The following is a 16,994-nucleotide window of genomic DNA, read 5'->3' on the forward strand; positions in this document are numbered from 1 at the left end:
TGGTACCATCATAGGAAATATATATTGGTTGTACAATTGATTACTATTGTTTTTGTGTTGTTATTCTTGTGTGACCTTAATACAATAATTGTTTGTTGGTAACAATTGGTGTGGTTTCACCATTGATCTTTGACACAGAATAACACATCTTTCTGCCGTGACTCCTCTCGGGGCTCGGAGATACACCGTGACCAGGGGGTTTGGGGAGGAGCACGTAACAGAAATTGGGGGCTCGTCTTTGCTGACAAAATTCCCAAATTTTGTCCGGGATTAAATTCCCTAACGCTCGTCCGGGATATTATTCCCTAACGTTCCCAAAATTCCCAAATTTGGAATTTTTCTAACATTCCCAAATTTTTCAAAAAATTTAAAATTTAAAATTTTTTGTGTGAAGGTTAACAGGTGCTAACTAATAGTCACCATGGTGTTTGACGCAGAAATGTTTGCGGCGTCCCCTAATGAGGCACAGTTCCAAGTGATAAAAAGATCGGAACTCTTGATATTGGCCAAATATTTTAACTTGGAGGTCCGAGTTAATATGAAGAAAGCAGAGATGCAGACATTGGTGGTAGAATCTCTGGTGGGACAAGGAACATGGAAAGAGGTAGCCTTGGATTGGTTACCCGAGGAAAAAGAAAATGTGGAGCTCTGGAAAATGGAGATGCAACTGCAGAGCCAGGAAAGGTTAAAAGCAGAGGAAAGGAAAGCAGAAAAGGAAAGAGAAGAACAGGAGTGAGAACTTGAGGAGAGAAGAACAGAGGAAAGGAGAGCTGAAGAAAAGAGAAGAGCAGAGGAAAAGAGAGCTGAAGAAGAAAGAAGAGCAGAGGAAAGGAGAGCCGAAAGGGAGTTAAAGGAACGTGACATGGAGTATCAGAAGGAACTTAAACTCAAGGAGCTGGAGTTAATGGGAGAACGGAGAGAAGTAGTATCCATGCTGGCTAGTTCGACAACGAGTCAGAACACTTGGGATGTGGGTAGGCATGTGAGGCTGGTTCCACCCTTCAATGAAAAGGAGGTAGCCAAGTTTTTTTTACACTTTGAGAAAGTGGCTCAAATGCTAAAATGGCCTGTGGGGTCCTGGACTATGTTAGTGCAAAGTGTTTTGGTGGGTAAAGCTCAAGATATCTATTCAGCTTTACCGATTGACCAATGTGCAGATTATGAGAAAGTGAAGAAAACCATTCTCAAAGCCGACGAATTGGTCACTGAAGCTTACCGGCAAAAATTCAGGAATGCCAGGAAGAGGGAGAGTGAGACCCATGTGGAGTTTGCCAGAATGAAGGAAACCATGTTTGATCGGTGGTGTGACTCGAAGGGGATTGGGAAAGACTTCAACCTGTTGCGACAATTGATCTTGGTGGAGGAATTCAAACAGTGTGTCCACGCGGACATTAAAGTACATCTGGATGAAAAGAAAGTACCAGAGTTGTATGAGGCAGCAACCGTGGCAGATGACTATGCCTTGACACACAGGATGGGGTTCCACAAACCTAACTTCCCGCCTAGAGTTAGCCAGGGGAGTTATGGTAAATCAGGTGCGGAGAACAAATATTCATGGAGGCGGCCTAGAGATCACTATGGGGACAAATCTGATACCGCGACTTTTAGGGATCAGAAGACTACATTTCCAAGACAGACTTATCTTCCGGGGGCCCGAGGCAGACCACGAGTTTTTCCTCCGGGCCTACTTGCGCTTTTTGCAAGAAACCTGGGCATCCCAATGTTATGCCCTGAAAAGGAAAAATCAGGAGCGGAGTCAGACTAGTACAACTCCGAATGCATTGGCAAATGCGAGAATTCGTCCTTGGAGGACAGTGCCTTGTGAAGGTTCCCATGCCAAAGTTATGGCATCACAGAACGACCTTGTTCAGGAAGGTCGTTCAAGAGGGTTACAGACCTTTTATTTCAGAGGGGTTTGTGTCACTGGATGGAGACTTAACGAACCAGAGACCTGTTAGGGTATTGAGGGACGCAGGAGCACATCAATCTTTGATGCTTGAGGGCATTTTGCCATTGTCAGAGAAGACGGCAACTGGTGTTAGTGTTATTTTACAGGGGGTTGGTGGCTATGTTAAAGCTCCACTTCATGTCATTCATTTAAAGTCTGATTTGGTGTCAGGACCGGTCACCGTAGGTTTACAAGCCACTCTTCCTGTGGAGGGAGTCTCTTTTGTTATCTGGAATGATTTGGCCGGTGGTCGAGGTTCTGGTAATCCGATGTTTGTTGAAAAGCCTAGGATGGAAAATAACACCGCACAGTTAGAGCAGGAGATTCCGGGTATCTTTCCATCCTGTGCCGTGACTCGTGCTATGGGTAGGAAGCGCTCTGAAGAGAAGGAGAAGGTACTGACGTCACGCTTTGCACAGTCACGTCTTGTCGAGTACCCTGAAACTAAGTGTCAGCACACACAAGTCATGGATGGAGGCAATGTTGGCAAGCTCTTTGTAGGTGGACTGACCTTTAACACAAGTGAAGATGTTCTGGACTCTATCTTTGGCAAATATGGACCACTCTTGGAAGTGCTGCTGATAAAAGACAGGGAGACGCAAAAGTCGAGAGGGTTTGGCTTTGTCACGTTTGAAAACACAAAGGATGTCAAAGATGCAGAAAAGGATTTGAATGGCAAGGATTTGGATGGTCGGATTATAACAGTAGAGAAGGCAGGCCATGGGCGTCGAGGGGGCTACAGAGGAGGAAAACGTGGAGGTAGTTTCAGGGGTGGCTATGGCTCCCGGGGTGGGAGTAGTAGTTTTGGTGGCGGCCGCAGTCGTGATTACTACTGAGGCTCCCAGCAGCAGCAGCGCAGTTTTGGCAGCTCTCAATGGGATGACTATTACGGTGGTAGCCGAGAGGGGGACCGCTACTCACGTGACTACAGCACCCGACTACCACCGTGATTATGATTTTTAGGATCAAGAGAAGAGTTTGAAGCACTGAGTGCTCAGGAGCAGCCGAGCCAAGATTCCTACACGGATTAACCCGTGAACTCCACGTTCCTAAATGCGTCCATGCAGTGAATACTTCCAGGCCTCACAACCCAACCACCATGAAACCTGGCTCTCAGCTCGGCCTCCTTCAAAAAGTGCTATAGATTTGCTTTGCTTTGGATTTTTGATCATAACTCCTTAACCTTCATTCAAAAAATGAAAAATAAAAACCAGAGGTTGATGAGATGGAGTTTGGCTTTGCAGGAGTTCAACTTGGAAATTGAGCATGTAAAGGGCAGGGACAATGTCGTTGCCGATGCTTTGTCAAGAGTGAACTAACTTTGGAAATCTCTGTTGGTTGTTTGGAAGCTTTGTTGCTTTATTTTGGGGAATATTAATTATTGTTGCTCACGTGATAATGACAAAGAGAAAACAGGATTTTAGAAAATTTTGCAAATTTCTTAAAAAGAAAAAACTGAAATATCACATTGACATAAGTATTCATACCCTTTGCTATGACACTTCAAATTTATCTCAGGTGCCTCCCATTTCTCTTGATCATCTTTGAGATGTTTCTACACCTTGATTGGTGACCAGATGGAAGCCAAACAGTTCAATCTTGGTTTCATCAGACCACAGCATCTTGTTTCTCACAGTCTGAGAGATCTTTAGGTGCTTTTTCACAAACCCCGAGTGGGCTTTCACTCCGAGTGGGCAGGAAACCTGCTTGAAAATCAAATTATTTCTAACAACTTCTAAAAGGTGCCAATAATATTGTCCAGGCCATTTTCGGATTTTTGTGTTGAATAATCTGGTCCCTGGTGTTGTTGAATAATCCCTGGTGTTGGGCTAGCGGCTAGGGTGCCGGCTTAGGATCCTAGGATCCTGGGTTCGAATCTCGGTCGATCGCCGAATTAATGCCAGGGGGGTTGACTCAGCCTGTCATCCTTCCGAGGTCGGCTAATTGAGTACCAGTTCACTGGTAATTCCCTGTTTGTCGTTGAAGGCGGCAAAAAGGGTTGGCGTCAGGAAGGGCATCCGGCCGTAAAACATTGCTTCAAAAAGGGGACCAAAAAACAACAACTACCACGGTCCCCGAAAAGGCCAACCCCCGCTTTGCGGGGAAAAATGGCCTCTAAACGGTGTTTTTTTTTTTTTGTGTGTTGAATAATCTAAGATTTTGTACTTTTTTCAGCTTTTTTGTTTTGTTCCACTGCAAACCAAAAAAGTACATATGTGGATACCAAAATACTTTTTTATTTCAACAATTTTCTTGAAGAAATGGTGCATTATTTGAAAAAAGTGCAAGGGAGCCAATATTTTTGGCCACAACTGTAGCTCTTGCCATGTGTATGAATGTGTTGTCCTGTTACAGAATAACACTGGTGTTTAGTTCCCCATGATGCTTTCTGCATATTAGTGGGTTCAATTTCGTTCAGATAAGTGCAGAGTATATTGAACTTCTTTCCCTTTCATGGTCCAAATTTGAAGTTGGTGAGAGGAACCAAACCCCCTTCTGGTCCCAGAATATTGCTACGTTTGTGGGGGTAGATGATGGCATACCCTAGTACAGATAGGATTGTGTAGTATTAGCATGGACTGGTAGGAAGCCCATCTCGATGTACATAAGCAGGAAAACAGTGAGCTTAAGGTTGTTTATGTGTCACCACACGTAGGGTGGGTTTGTGTTAGGTAAATGGGGCTTAAGGATAATTCCCAGTATGGTAATTGCCTCCTGTGATTTTCCCTTATGTTTTTACATTCACTCGGCCAGCCATGCAAATGAGGCTCCATTAAACCACAACAACCGACATAATGCCGACAGAGACCTGGACATTACGATTGGAAAGTAAACCCCACCCCCAACAACCGACTAAGGAACAAGACCACGCTCTCAGAGTGGGACGAGGGGTGTGGAAACTATTGTGGCCGGCAGAACATGCCCCGAGCTTCGTCATTCGTCGAGCCGACCATGGAGCGATTGGGTGGATCTTGGCGATTGGTCGGCATGACGTCCGTGTGACGTCAGAGCGAAGGTTCGAGAGAAGGAGAACAATCTGTCACTCTCTCGGTCTCTTGGCACGAACAAGGAAGGTGCCATTTTCCTTTGTTCGTGCTTGTGTGATTTGGCTTTGCGGTAGGCGGACGCCATTTGCCCCTAGCTTGGCTGTTCCTGGCTCGTGCGCAATCATGGCGAAGAGGAAGTATCCGTCTCTCGCTCTCTCTCTCATGCTGGCCTGGTCACGGGCAGTCACATTTTGGCTCGGGTGGCTCGTGAGGAAAGCCGTCGGAGCTTTTGTTGGAACTCTTTGTCTCTGGCTTGGCAGCTCCTGTCTCAGGTGGATCATGAGGAGAACTTTGTGGAGCCACGTTGCATTTCGGATGGAGACAAGAGCGAAAGGGGACTGGCTGCATGGATTGCCTCACGCTCGTGGCACAGTGAAGAGGAGCTTCGCGCGATCTTGTGCGGTTCACGCGTGAGCGGTTTCGGGCCGCCTGTGCTTCCGACGTCATTCGGCGAACTCGCTGAAGAGACCCCTTTGGAGACAGATAAGGCTGGCTGGCTTTAAAAACAATTGTTTTTCTTTATCATTCCCCTGTTTGTATTTGTGTCAGCATGGAGGGTTCCTCAAAGTAGCGGATATTTCTTTTACCTCACCTTTCATTTTTATCGTATTACATTTACTTTCATTAAATCATTGTCGTGGTACTTTCATTTGTTGTATTGTTGATTTTCCTTGTCTCGTTTCTGTGTTTGTGGGCTCGAGGAATAAGCCCCGTGGTACCATCTGAGATAAACACCCTAGTTTCCTTCGCCCGCGTACGATGGGTGGACCGCCAATTTTCAGGTTATTCGCCTCGGAGTTAAAGCAAACTGTTCAGCTATCTGCCACCTGTGATCTTAATCACCGGCGACACGACAATATTATCACCACCACGTTCCTGACACTTGGACATGACCTTTTTGGTGTTTATGACGATGTATTTCTATTTGTATGTGTGCCTGTTTACTCTCAGGTTAGTAATGCTGAACAAACGTTTAGTCTATGGTTTTTTTTTTATGGGATATTGTCCACCACAAAGCCAGAAGGCCAATCGAGGTGGAGGCTACACAAAAAAACAAAAGCAGAACAACCAGCCCCTTGGATTGAAACAAGACAAATGTAAAAAGTTGTCTCTTCACAGAACAAAAAGGGCTGGGAGGGGTTAACTAGTCTGCTTTGAGACAACGGTGCCTCTACCCCTATCAGAGAGTACGCTAGTACTCTCTATGTAGGGATGGCGTTGCCTTTTTAATTTAGCATAAATTTTTTTATTCACTTGTTGCATGTACATGTGGTGGTGATGTATCACAAACATGCATTGCTTTTTGCTTCATTCCCCTAGAGAAGACAGTGGTATATTAGCAAACCTGCGTTTGTGTTCATCAGTGAGCATTTGATATCACCGGCACCCAGCAAAATTCCAAATTCCTGCTCTAACCTGCAAAGGGCACTGCATCAGCAATATTGCCATGTCACCAGCAAATGATACTACCTGCAGCCATGTGCTACAAACAACAACAACAAAAAAAATCAGCCATGATCCTTTGATCCTTCCTGGGCAAACCACATGATCCGCTGACTGGATATTGTCCATTGTACAAAGTCCTTCCTTGGCACGCCTGAACTTCTATCCACCTACAAGGCCTTTATCAACAGATTGGAGTACTGCTCTCCCCTCTTGGATGGTTCCCCTGCCTCACATCTTGCTCAGCTTGATGCTGTGGAAACCATGGCCTTCAAGATTTTTGGAATCTCTCATGATGAAGCTGAGTCTACGGACATATCACTTTCCCATTGCAGACAGATCGGTGGTCTCTGTCTTTTACTGCCTCCTTTCTGGGCTTGCACACTCTGCTCTTTCCGTGCTTTGTCTCGTCCGCCATCCCTCCCCCCAGTTTTCAGCAGGGCTCACCATCAACCCCCTTCTCGTGAAACTACTGAAATCCAGGATCACTGCTCACCTCCACTCCTTCATTCCTCTTTTCTCCCGCCTATGGAACAAACTCCAACATTCTCTTCAATCTTATTCTTCCCTCCAGGTTTTCAAGACAGCTGTTCACCATCATCTCAGATTGTCCCCAATCCATAACTATGATCTTTTATACCCTCGTTAACCCTCACCCCATCCTAAGCCCTCCTCCTTCCAAATTCCATTTTTTCCCCTCCTGAGAGTTTCCTTCTGTTTCCATCTTGTCCACCCCATGTGTCCTTTCCTGACCCCATTCCTCCCCACACCCATTGTTTGTCCAAGTCTCCCCCTCTATCTTAGCTTTCAGTTCTGCTCTTGGTGACCTCCCTGTCTGCTGTTCATTTTGTCCTTATACAGTGTACTAGCTCATCCACGAGCCTCGACTATGTATACAAAAAAGTGAGCATTTTGGCACCCATCAAACACATAAGGTACTTTGTGGAAGTCAAACCTTTTATGGGTGGTGGTGTGCCCTGTATCATGAGACATGTATCATGAGATCTACGAAGTCAGCTATGTCATCTATTGATACATGCTTATCCTTGCTATCAGTCCGTCAATCCTGGAAACATTGTCTCCTGTGGCAGCAGACACTGGTTGCCCAGGCCATTGTTAATCATACACACTCGTCGATCCTTTTTGAAACCGTTCACAAAATACATACAAATTTTCCCAGTTTGCATCATATTGTGCAGTCATTTTAAGAATATCACATGGTTTTACAATTATTTCACGAACTAAAAACCTGATGCTCCTCATTCTTCTGTAATGGTGCAACTCTTGTAATGGGGCAGCCATCCTTACATCCCGAGTACTAGCGGCACTTTGGGGGTAAGTCGGGTTCTAAGCGGTCAACAAATGACACTTTTTCTCCTGAAATATCTCACGTCTAATACAATTGTAGAGCCATCAGCACTGTCGATTGAAGGCAATGAAAATTAGTTTTAACATCTTACCAAATCAATGTGCCCACAGGCTGCACTAGGAGATACTCCGACGCTGCCATTTTTGGGTGGCTTGGCCAATCCAATGGCTGCAGCAGCAATGTTGGTGGCCAGTCAGGAGGACTTTTTCAACCTGATGGACCATGTCAGCAGTAATGGTGACAGCCTCGGTGAATCACCACCCTGTATACGGTGAGATTTACCACTTTTACGTTACCTTTGTCACAAAACTTTTTATTTTTCAACATTAAGTTCTGATTGAAGCATTTAGATACAAGGCATATTCAAACACTTATATGAATGAGATCCCGACAATATACTCCAAGACATGCCAAGGTTATTCTTCACTATAATTTTCAATATGTACCACATAAAACATAATGTCAATTTGTGTGTTTGTACAGATGTCTGTCCCCCTTCATAAGGGTAGGTTTTAAAGTCCAATCTTTTAACACGAATGTGTGTGCACTATTGTCTATTTTTATGGAAAAAACAAACTCGAAAAACATTTTCCATAAAAGAGTAATTATGTCTGTTATATTGGGAATGTAGATGGTGGTTTGTAAACCGAGCTTCAAGGGCGGTGTACAGAAGCGTTTTTTAAAATAACAATAAATAAGGCGCAGGGAGGTGAAATTCACAGCACATGATGTGCAACGTGCACAAAGTAAAAAAGTGTTCATTTGCATCCGTATGATGTCTAATAAAGAATAAATAAGCACACCTGACACAAGGCCAAGGCTTCAGATTTTGCCATTCTCACAAGGCTGTACCGTCGAATACATTGTTCCAGCCTATCATGTTTGACGGGCTTTTTACGAGTATAATAATAATATGTATTCCCGGCAAGGGACTTCAACACAGAAGGAGGCCATTAGGCCCATCAATCCTGGGCAACAGTACTCTATCATTTTGTCTGTGAAATGAATGAATGAATGATCGTTTTAAGGCCATTTTCCCCACGAGAGGGGGGGTTAGCTTTGCGGGCCCCATGACAATCATGGTTCCCTGTTTGAGGCAATGTTTTTATGGCCGGATGCCCTTCCTGACGCCAACCCTTAGTCACCTCTTACGATGCGCAGGGATACAGTGTACCTATTCTAAATCGGGGTACACAGCGGGATCATTCATCCCAGCAAGCTGGGACGCAATTTGCCGACCTCAGAAGGATGACAGGCTGAGTCAACCCCCCTGGCGTTAATTCAGCGATCGAGCGGGATTCGAACCCAGGATCCTCAGATCCCAAGCCAGCACCCTAAACGCTAAGCCAACGCCAGGATAATGTATATATACAGTCACGTGAAAAAGTAAGTACACCCCATGTAAAGTTTTGACTTTTTCAACATATTTCAACATACAGCTATTTGATCTTCATTTCAACAATATTGATAGAGAAAGGTGATATAATATAACAAATATCATGAAACATTTACATTTTGTAGTCCATTGTATAATTTAAATAAACATAAATGCAAATTTCGCATGTGGAAAAGGTAAGTACACCCCGACATTTATCACTACTTCAAATACGTAAAATTAGAATCAGGTGCACCAGCTCAGGTGCAAATGATTAGAACATTGTTAGAGAGGATCTTGGAGGAACCTGTCTTATTTAAACCTCAGACATTTAGTTTGGTTTGCTCTTTGTTGTTGAAGTGTGCGGCGTCACCATGCCTAGATCAAAAGAGCTCTCTGAGGCCGACCTAAAGAAGGTTATAGATGCCTACGAGTCTGGGAAGGGATTTAAAAAGATCTCCAAACAATTTGAAATCAATCATTCGACTGTCTGGAAGATCATCTACAAGTGGAGAAGATTCCAAACAACTGCCAACTTGTTCAGGCCAGGCCGCCCCAGCAAGTTCAGCCCGACAGCAGATCGCAAGATGCTGGAAGAAGTCTCTAAGAACCCCAGAATGTCATCATGGGACCGACAGGTAGCTCTTGCCACTGTTGATGTCAAAGTGCACGAGTCTACCATTAGAAAGAGGCTGCACAAATTTGATCTACATGGGAGGTGTGCCAGGAGGAAACCTTTGCTGTCCAGAAAGAACATCAGGGCAAGACTAAAGTTTGCCAATGAACACCTAGGCAAAGACCAGCACTTCTGGAACAATGTGCTCTGGACAGATGAGTCAAAGGTAGAGCTATTTGGCCACAGTACCAGAAGACATGTTTGGCGAAAACCAAAGACAGCATTTGACCACAAGAACCTGATACCAACTGTAAAGCATGGTGGTGGGAAATATTATGGTTTGGGGCAGCTTTGCTGCATCAGGGCCTGGGCAGCTCACCATCATCGAATCCACTATGAATTCTTCATTGTACCAGAGGGTGCTTGAGGATAATGTGAGGCCAGCTGTCGGAAAGTTGAAGCTCAACCGAAGGTGGACCTTGCAACATGACGATGACCCTAAACATACCAGTAAATCCACCAAGGAATGGCTGAAAAGAAAGAAATGGAGGGTTCTGGAATGGCCAAGTCAAAGCCCGGATCTAAATCCCATCGAGATGTTGTGGGGGGATTTGAAACGAGCTGTGCATGCAAGAAACCCCTCAAACATCGCACAGCTGAAAGAATTCTGCATGGAGGAGTGGGCAAAAATTTCTCCCAGTCGATGTCAGAGACAGGTAGAAAGTTATAAGAAACGCCTACTTGAGGTTGTTTCTGCCAAAGGGGGCAATACCACCTATTGGAGCCAAGGGTGTACTTACTTTTTCCACATGCGAAATTTGCATTTATGTTAACTTAAATTATACAATGGACTACAAAATGTAAATGTTTCATGATATTTGTTATATTATATCACCTTTATCTATCGATATTGTTGAAATGAAGATCAAATAGCTGTATGTTGAAATATGTTGAAAAAGTCAAAACTTTACATGGGGTGTACTTACTTTTTCACGTGACTGTATATATATATATTACATGTAGTATATACAGTATGCTTTGTTATACCTCTTGGCAGTCTTGGACATTCTGAGTATCTTCTACACGTCACTATTTGATCGCCCCACGTACCTGCAGTGGGTTTTGTGATGGAGTTGTCCAATGACATAATAATATCTCAACAGCAATGAAATGGTGTCTATTATTTGATATCATAAGGCTCCATAAAGGGTAAATGAAATTATACTTTCTGAAATAAATTATAAATTAAATAATGGAAAAGTTTCATGAAACAGCAGATACTAATTGGGCAGACAATGAATGCTCAGCATGCATACCTTAAGCAACAGTGTTTGGAAATTTGTTTCTTTTTCTTAAAGCAAACATATTTTTCATTTCCGATTTTATTGCCTCCATAAGTTAAAGTACAACACAACATTTTACCTTGTTAATTTGAAGCTTTTGTTGGAGAGAATATTTCATAAAGAAGTTGTTGCCGTGATGAAGTATCAACTCTGTTGACGTCGGTTGTGTTTAAAGTTTCTTCCATTCTTTCCAGGCCTTCTCAGTACTTTGTGAAACCAGAACCACGAGAGGATGATACGGACCATCCAGACAGCGCCAGTATAGCAGCACCCAGCATACCGAGCCCCCATACAGACACCGGGGGAGGCGTGGAGGGGAGCCTTGCATCAGCAGATGGTCCCGACTAGCCAAGGCCTTTTGTCGAGGGTGGATGTTTTGACGAGCATGGGGATTCGCCGACGAAACAGTCCGTCGCCGCAGAGATGCCGAGGGTGAAATCGTTACGACTTGTGCCAATGTGAAAGCAACAGTGTAAAAAGTACCGTCATTTGATCATTGAGTAGTTGAGGTGTACAGTTTTCTTGCTATGGTCATGTGCAGTCATTAGGAAAGGGAAGCGATCCTGGTGGGAGATGCAACTCTGTGTGTTTTAGTGACACTATATTATTATGGTAATGGCTGGTGTCGAGGTTCAAAGTTTTTATTTTTATTTTTTACTAACCTGTTCATTATCACGTACTTATGTTGTCAGGGAGATTTCAGACTGTTGATATTATCCAACCATTGAAGGTTTTTGAGGAAATGTGAGGAACATGCAATGTACTCGAACGTGGTGATGCTCCATGGTTTGAGAGTGGGTTTAAGAGCTTGAGGTATAATTTTGTATTGGGGGCTGGGGGACAGGTTGGGGGGGATTAAAGGGAGTTAAATAAATAAATGATTATCAAAGTCAATTCCAGAGGTCTCAGGATGCAGAAGGATACAGAGACACTTGTGTGGCTCATTAGGCCGATACCGTATGTGTAGGTTTGTGTGGCCTGCCAATATGGTAGATATGATTTGGACAATGATCTGGATCATGCAGTCGCTGATTGCAGACTGGGGCTGTGTTTTTGTGTATAAATTCCCTGCAATTGCACTCACTATCTTAAGGAAATTTTTTACGGGATGTAGCTTTCCTCACAGTGATAAAAAAAACAAAAACTTTTAAGGTTAAATAGTTCAATAATGTAAGGTTTGGTGGGTTCTATATCTCCAACAGAAAAGCATTTGAGCTCTTCCACTCGATGTATTTGTTTTTGTTGTGATGACAATGGCGTTGCCGTTGCTCCATTTTGTGGGCAGGCCCATCCAGTCAAACCCGACGTGGTAAAGCAAAAATCAGGCTGCGCTTGAACACAACACGTTGTTTCTAAACTATTGGACTGCAGAATGCCTCCAGGAAGGAATCCCTGCTTCATGACCAATTCTTACCTCAAATAGGCCTCGTGCACATCTCTCCAGGAAGTGATAAGAGAGTCCATTCGACACAGACCAAAGCATGTAGTTTTGCCTCAAACCACAAATAGAGAGAAAAAGATGAAAGAGAGGGAGAGACAGAGACATTATTATGGAATAAATTTGCGGAAGGTAAATAAATGATATTTGAGTGTTTTCAATAACTCTTTGTTATAGTTTTATCATCATTTCTTTCCATTTCTCCACAACCCTGTTTTGCTCCTGAGGATTTCTAAAGTTCTACATTTCCTCGAAGCAACCAGTTTGGTTCTCAAGTTTCAGATTTTGTGATTAAGTTTTGAGGTGAAACTTTATCGTAACATTACGTTTCATTTCTTTGCTATGAAGATAAATTCGTTATAATTTAAGTGCCAAATTATATGCAGCAGTTATTGATGTAAATATCTAACGTTTTAATGCACAAAGATTCATTGCTGATAAATAATCCCTCCACTTCCTGAATGTTTCTTTGTCTCCATGTTTGATGGGGAGCCTCAGGTTACCTGTGTTTTAGCAGCACTATCACAATGTAAATGCATCCCTCCACCAGGTTGAACAGCTTATATTTTGTACTCTACTGATAGGATGGATGCAGATCCGAAACCTCACCAAAATCGAATCAATTCGTCCTTGTCGCACACCCAACCTGTCCACCAGGTTTCGTCTGAATCTGTCCATAAATTTTAGAAATATCGTGCTGTATATAGTTTTTGGCCCTATTTCTCAATGGTGAGGAATCACTTTAAAACTCTAGTATCCGGATCGGGATCCGGATCTTCACCAAAATCGAATCATTTCATCCTTGTCACACACCCAAACTCTCCATCAAATTTCATCTGAATCCGTCCATTAATTTTTTAGATATCCTGCTCGCAGCAGGCAGGCAGACAGACAGACAGACAGAGACAACCAGGCAGACAACCAGACAGACAGACAAACAGACAACCAAACAGCAATCAGACAGACAATCAGACAGACAGACAACCAGACAGACAGACAACCAGACAGACAGACAACCAGACAGACAGACAACCAGACAGACAGACAACCAGACAGACAGACAGACAGACAGACAGGGGTGAAAACCTTTCGTGGTGGAGGTAACTAGATTAGAGCATACAAAAGTGCCAATCCTAATTCAGATAATCATCTTGAAAAGCAAACCCCAAAGCTTTGTAAAAAGTTTTTAATTCGCATCTATGTTCAGGATTCACCTTCGTATCTAACATCCATTTCGCTTGGTACCTCTGCTTCTGAAGGTGGGTGGAGGTTATGTTTTCACCCATGTCTGTCTGTCTGTTTGTCTCTCTGTCTGGAAGCTATGCTCTCTACCAAGTACCATTCTCATTATTTATGGTTTCTATTTATGACGTACAATTGGCCTGGAAAATTTATCGGTGGTCAATATAAAAAATATTTGTGGGCATATTTTGTTTTTCCTATTTTACAGTTTGTTCCAAAAAACACTGTAATCAGTCCAATACTGCTGTTCAGCAAGAGCCATTCGATATACAACATCCTTGTGAGCTACAGTTCCACGTTGGATGATTTGGGCCTTATCGGGTTGAACACATGACACTAAACTAGTACGCATCACGTTTGGCAATTCAATACTTTGATAGCTTCCTGTGCTATTCTGTTGAGAGTAGTGTATTGTAGTTTGTAATTGATTCCCATCAAAAAGGGCACTAGAAACAACACCTGATTGATCAGAACCTGCTCAGAATTACCTTATAATTAAGAACGGAAACAACAGATGCAATGCACAGGTTGTTGGTGCTTTAACTGTATTGTGTCAAATACATGAGCATTCTTACCTTACCATTATCATAGCCAATAATACGAGCGAGTGAAAAACGAAGTATCGATGTGCAGCACCTTTGGCACTCTTCCTCGGGGTCGGGTCAGTTCTGGCCTGGGAGATTCCTGGAGGCTGGTGGATTTGTATACATCCAGGTAAACCATGTTCGCTATCAGGCTGACAAGTTGACGTCATGAATCCTAATTTTCAAATTTAGAGGAAAATCTTAATACCTCTAATCCTTGCCTTCCACGTTGTGTTTGCATTCGATAGTGTGAAAACGGATGGGAGCACATCACTCAAGGCACTTGAAACACCAAGCTTTTAGCACTTATGAGTAGTAACAAGCTTTAATGCAATCTTTAGGGATGGATTACCGTCTTCGTTTGTAGTTGATCGTTGTGTTGGATGTTGAGAAATTAGATATTTATACAGTTCAACAGAAACCTCACATCCCCAGACAAGGGAGATAATATTTAGCATTGTCTACATTTAAGCTTTGTAGAGCCAATGAACAATGGGTCTTACAACCACGACTGACAACCTCTATGCTCAATGATACATTTCCGTTGCACAAGGTGGAATACAAACATCGATTAAGGAAAGGTAAAATTTGAAAATTCGTGCTCGGTGACTCGTACAGGCAAATGGTTTCAAAAGTGAAGAGTCTCTGATGTGGCAAAAGGTTGCTCTTACCTTTAGTGGCTCAAGCCTCGTTGCTTTGGCTAACCGGTGGGTGGGGTCGTCCCATCGATACCGCAGTGGTTCAATCCCGTCCATTTGGGAGAGCCTGCAAATACATAATTACAATCAATTACATGCTTTTCTGTTTCCACACACCTCTCTCAAACAAACTTGGGGGAAACTAAACATAATTTATAGAGAAATGCCATCGAGTGCTTTCGTCAACAAAGTAGTTATATTTATCAAGATTTTGCTCAAACTCTCTTGCGTAGAGGCCAAGACGTACAAGTCATTATCACGCGCAGGCGAAGCGAAAAGTGAGGTTGAGCAGTTAGTTCACTTTTTTCTCTTTGTCTCTCTGTCCTGTCCACAAATATATATATTTTTTTGTATACAAGATTGAGGCTCGTGTTGAGGATTGAGGCTAACATTAATGACAAAAACAAACAAACGGACACATACGACGAAATAAAGGGAGCGGGAAACAAGATGGGGAGAGAGGAGAAAGCCCACAAGTACAACATTTGAGAGCAGGTACATCGGGAGATCTGTGGGAGGTAGAGGGTTGGGGGGTGGGAGACGTAAAAAACACATGGACATGCTAGGACTTCCTGGAAAGAAGTCGGTATTTCAGAAAAGTAGAACAACGTAATTTCAGAAAAATGTCAGTTTACGATCGAGTAACAACTTAATTTCAATTAAATGTTGTATTTTGAACACGAATTGGAACATGAATCGGAAAACAAACCTGAGCTTTCACAGAACTTTGGCTTTGCATTCGTCCCGATCACATTTGTGCAGAGAGGAACAAGATAAGTTTTTTACTCTGTCTGCTTGTCTGGCAGTGAAGCAAAATTTAAAATCATTCCAAACAGGAAACTTAGTTTTTAGCGACGTCATAAAGGACACAAACAACAAGCACAGAGACCTAATGTAATATGTTAGATAAGGTGGTGTATAAGACTGTATAAACGGCGGTAATCTTCCGGAATTAATTTTTTACGACTTTTAAAATCTTTATTTTCTGTCGATGAAATTACATACTTGAACATTGCAGAACACAAATTGCCTTTTTGACAGGTTCAAACCCCTTCCGTTTTTCACTGAATTTTTAGTTTAGTTTAGCACTCAAAATGGACAGAATTGAGCCACCGGGTATAGACTTGGACTTGTACCCCGGTTTGCAAGGCCGTGCATATGGAGGCCACCGGTTAGGCACAGCAGCATGGTTTGAGTCATTCCTATTAACTTCAAATCTACATTGGAGGTATTGCTCTTCACTTGAATCAGTTTCGATGGAGAATAAGTGCAATCAAAGTCAAATCTGTGCATGAAGGACATGTTTTGTTGGGGCCTTAAGGTTGTAACTGCTAGAACTTTGTCCTCAACTTGTGCAAGTCAGAATACACACTCTCAATCGGAGGACAATTTCTTGTTTTCTTGCCTTCACGAAGAAAATGTCAAAAAATAAATGGAACAATGGTATCATCACCTGTATTAACGTCTGGTATCCAGAATGTACACAGTTGCAGGTGATACACGTACTCAATGTGTGGCAATAAAATTGCGGAATTGTAAGTAATTAACAAAGTATTGATTCATTGGGCCCTCAAAACAGGCAGTTTTGCGAGACACAAAAACCAGTTGTGAGAGTTGCACAGAAGTCGGAACGTCCTCAACACGAGTCTCCGATGACGTCTCGACCTACATAAAACAATCTCCCTCTGATTTTTCATGAGATCTGATAGAAATCTGGTGAGAATTTCACGAGTTGACTTCAGAAGTTGAGGGAGCAGCAAAAAGGCCTCAAATATTCAATGACCACAGGTGGTAACTCAGAGATCTGACCAAATGTTTTCCTTAATGACCCAAGCGATGGCCTGTTCATGCATTGTGTAACATAATTTGCTCAATGAGATGACAACTTTGG

At 42.9% G+C, this 16,994-nt stretch overlaps 1 protein-coding gene across 1 annotated transcript in view; it reads left to right on the forward strand.

The window, feature by feature from the left end:
* LOC137425574 (forkhead box protein P4-like) overlaps nucleotides 1-11,943 on the forward strand; it is a 224,255-nt gene extending 212,312 nt beyond the window's left edge. Inside the window, exons 16-17 of the mRNA XM_068114138.2 lie at nucleotides 7,918-8,078; nucleotides 11,336-11,943. Coding sequence (XP_067970239.1) covers nucleotides 7,918-8,078; nucleotides 11,336-11,489 — 315 coding nt within the window. The 3' untranslated portion in view covers nucleotides 11,490-11,943. The remainder of the gene's footprint in view (nucleotides 1-7,917; nucleotides 8,079-11,335) is intronic.
* Nucleotides 11,944-16,994: the final 5,051 nt, after the last annotated feature.

Source organism: Myxine glutinosa, chromosome 4 (genome assembly GCF_964187855.1).
Source record: "Myxine glutinosa chromosome 4, kmMyxGlut1.1, whole genome shotgun sequence".
In the NCBI taxonomy this organism is placed as follows: Eukaryota; Metazoa; Chordata; class Myxini; order Myxiniformes; family Myxinidae; genus Myxine; species Myxine glutinosa.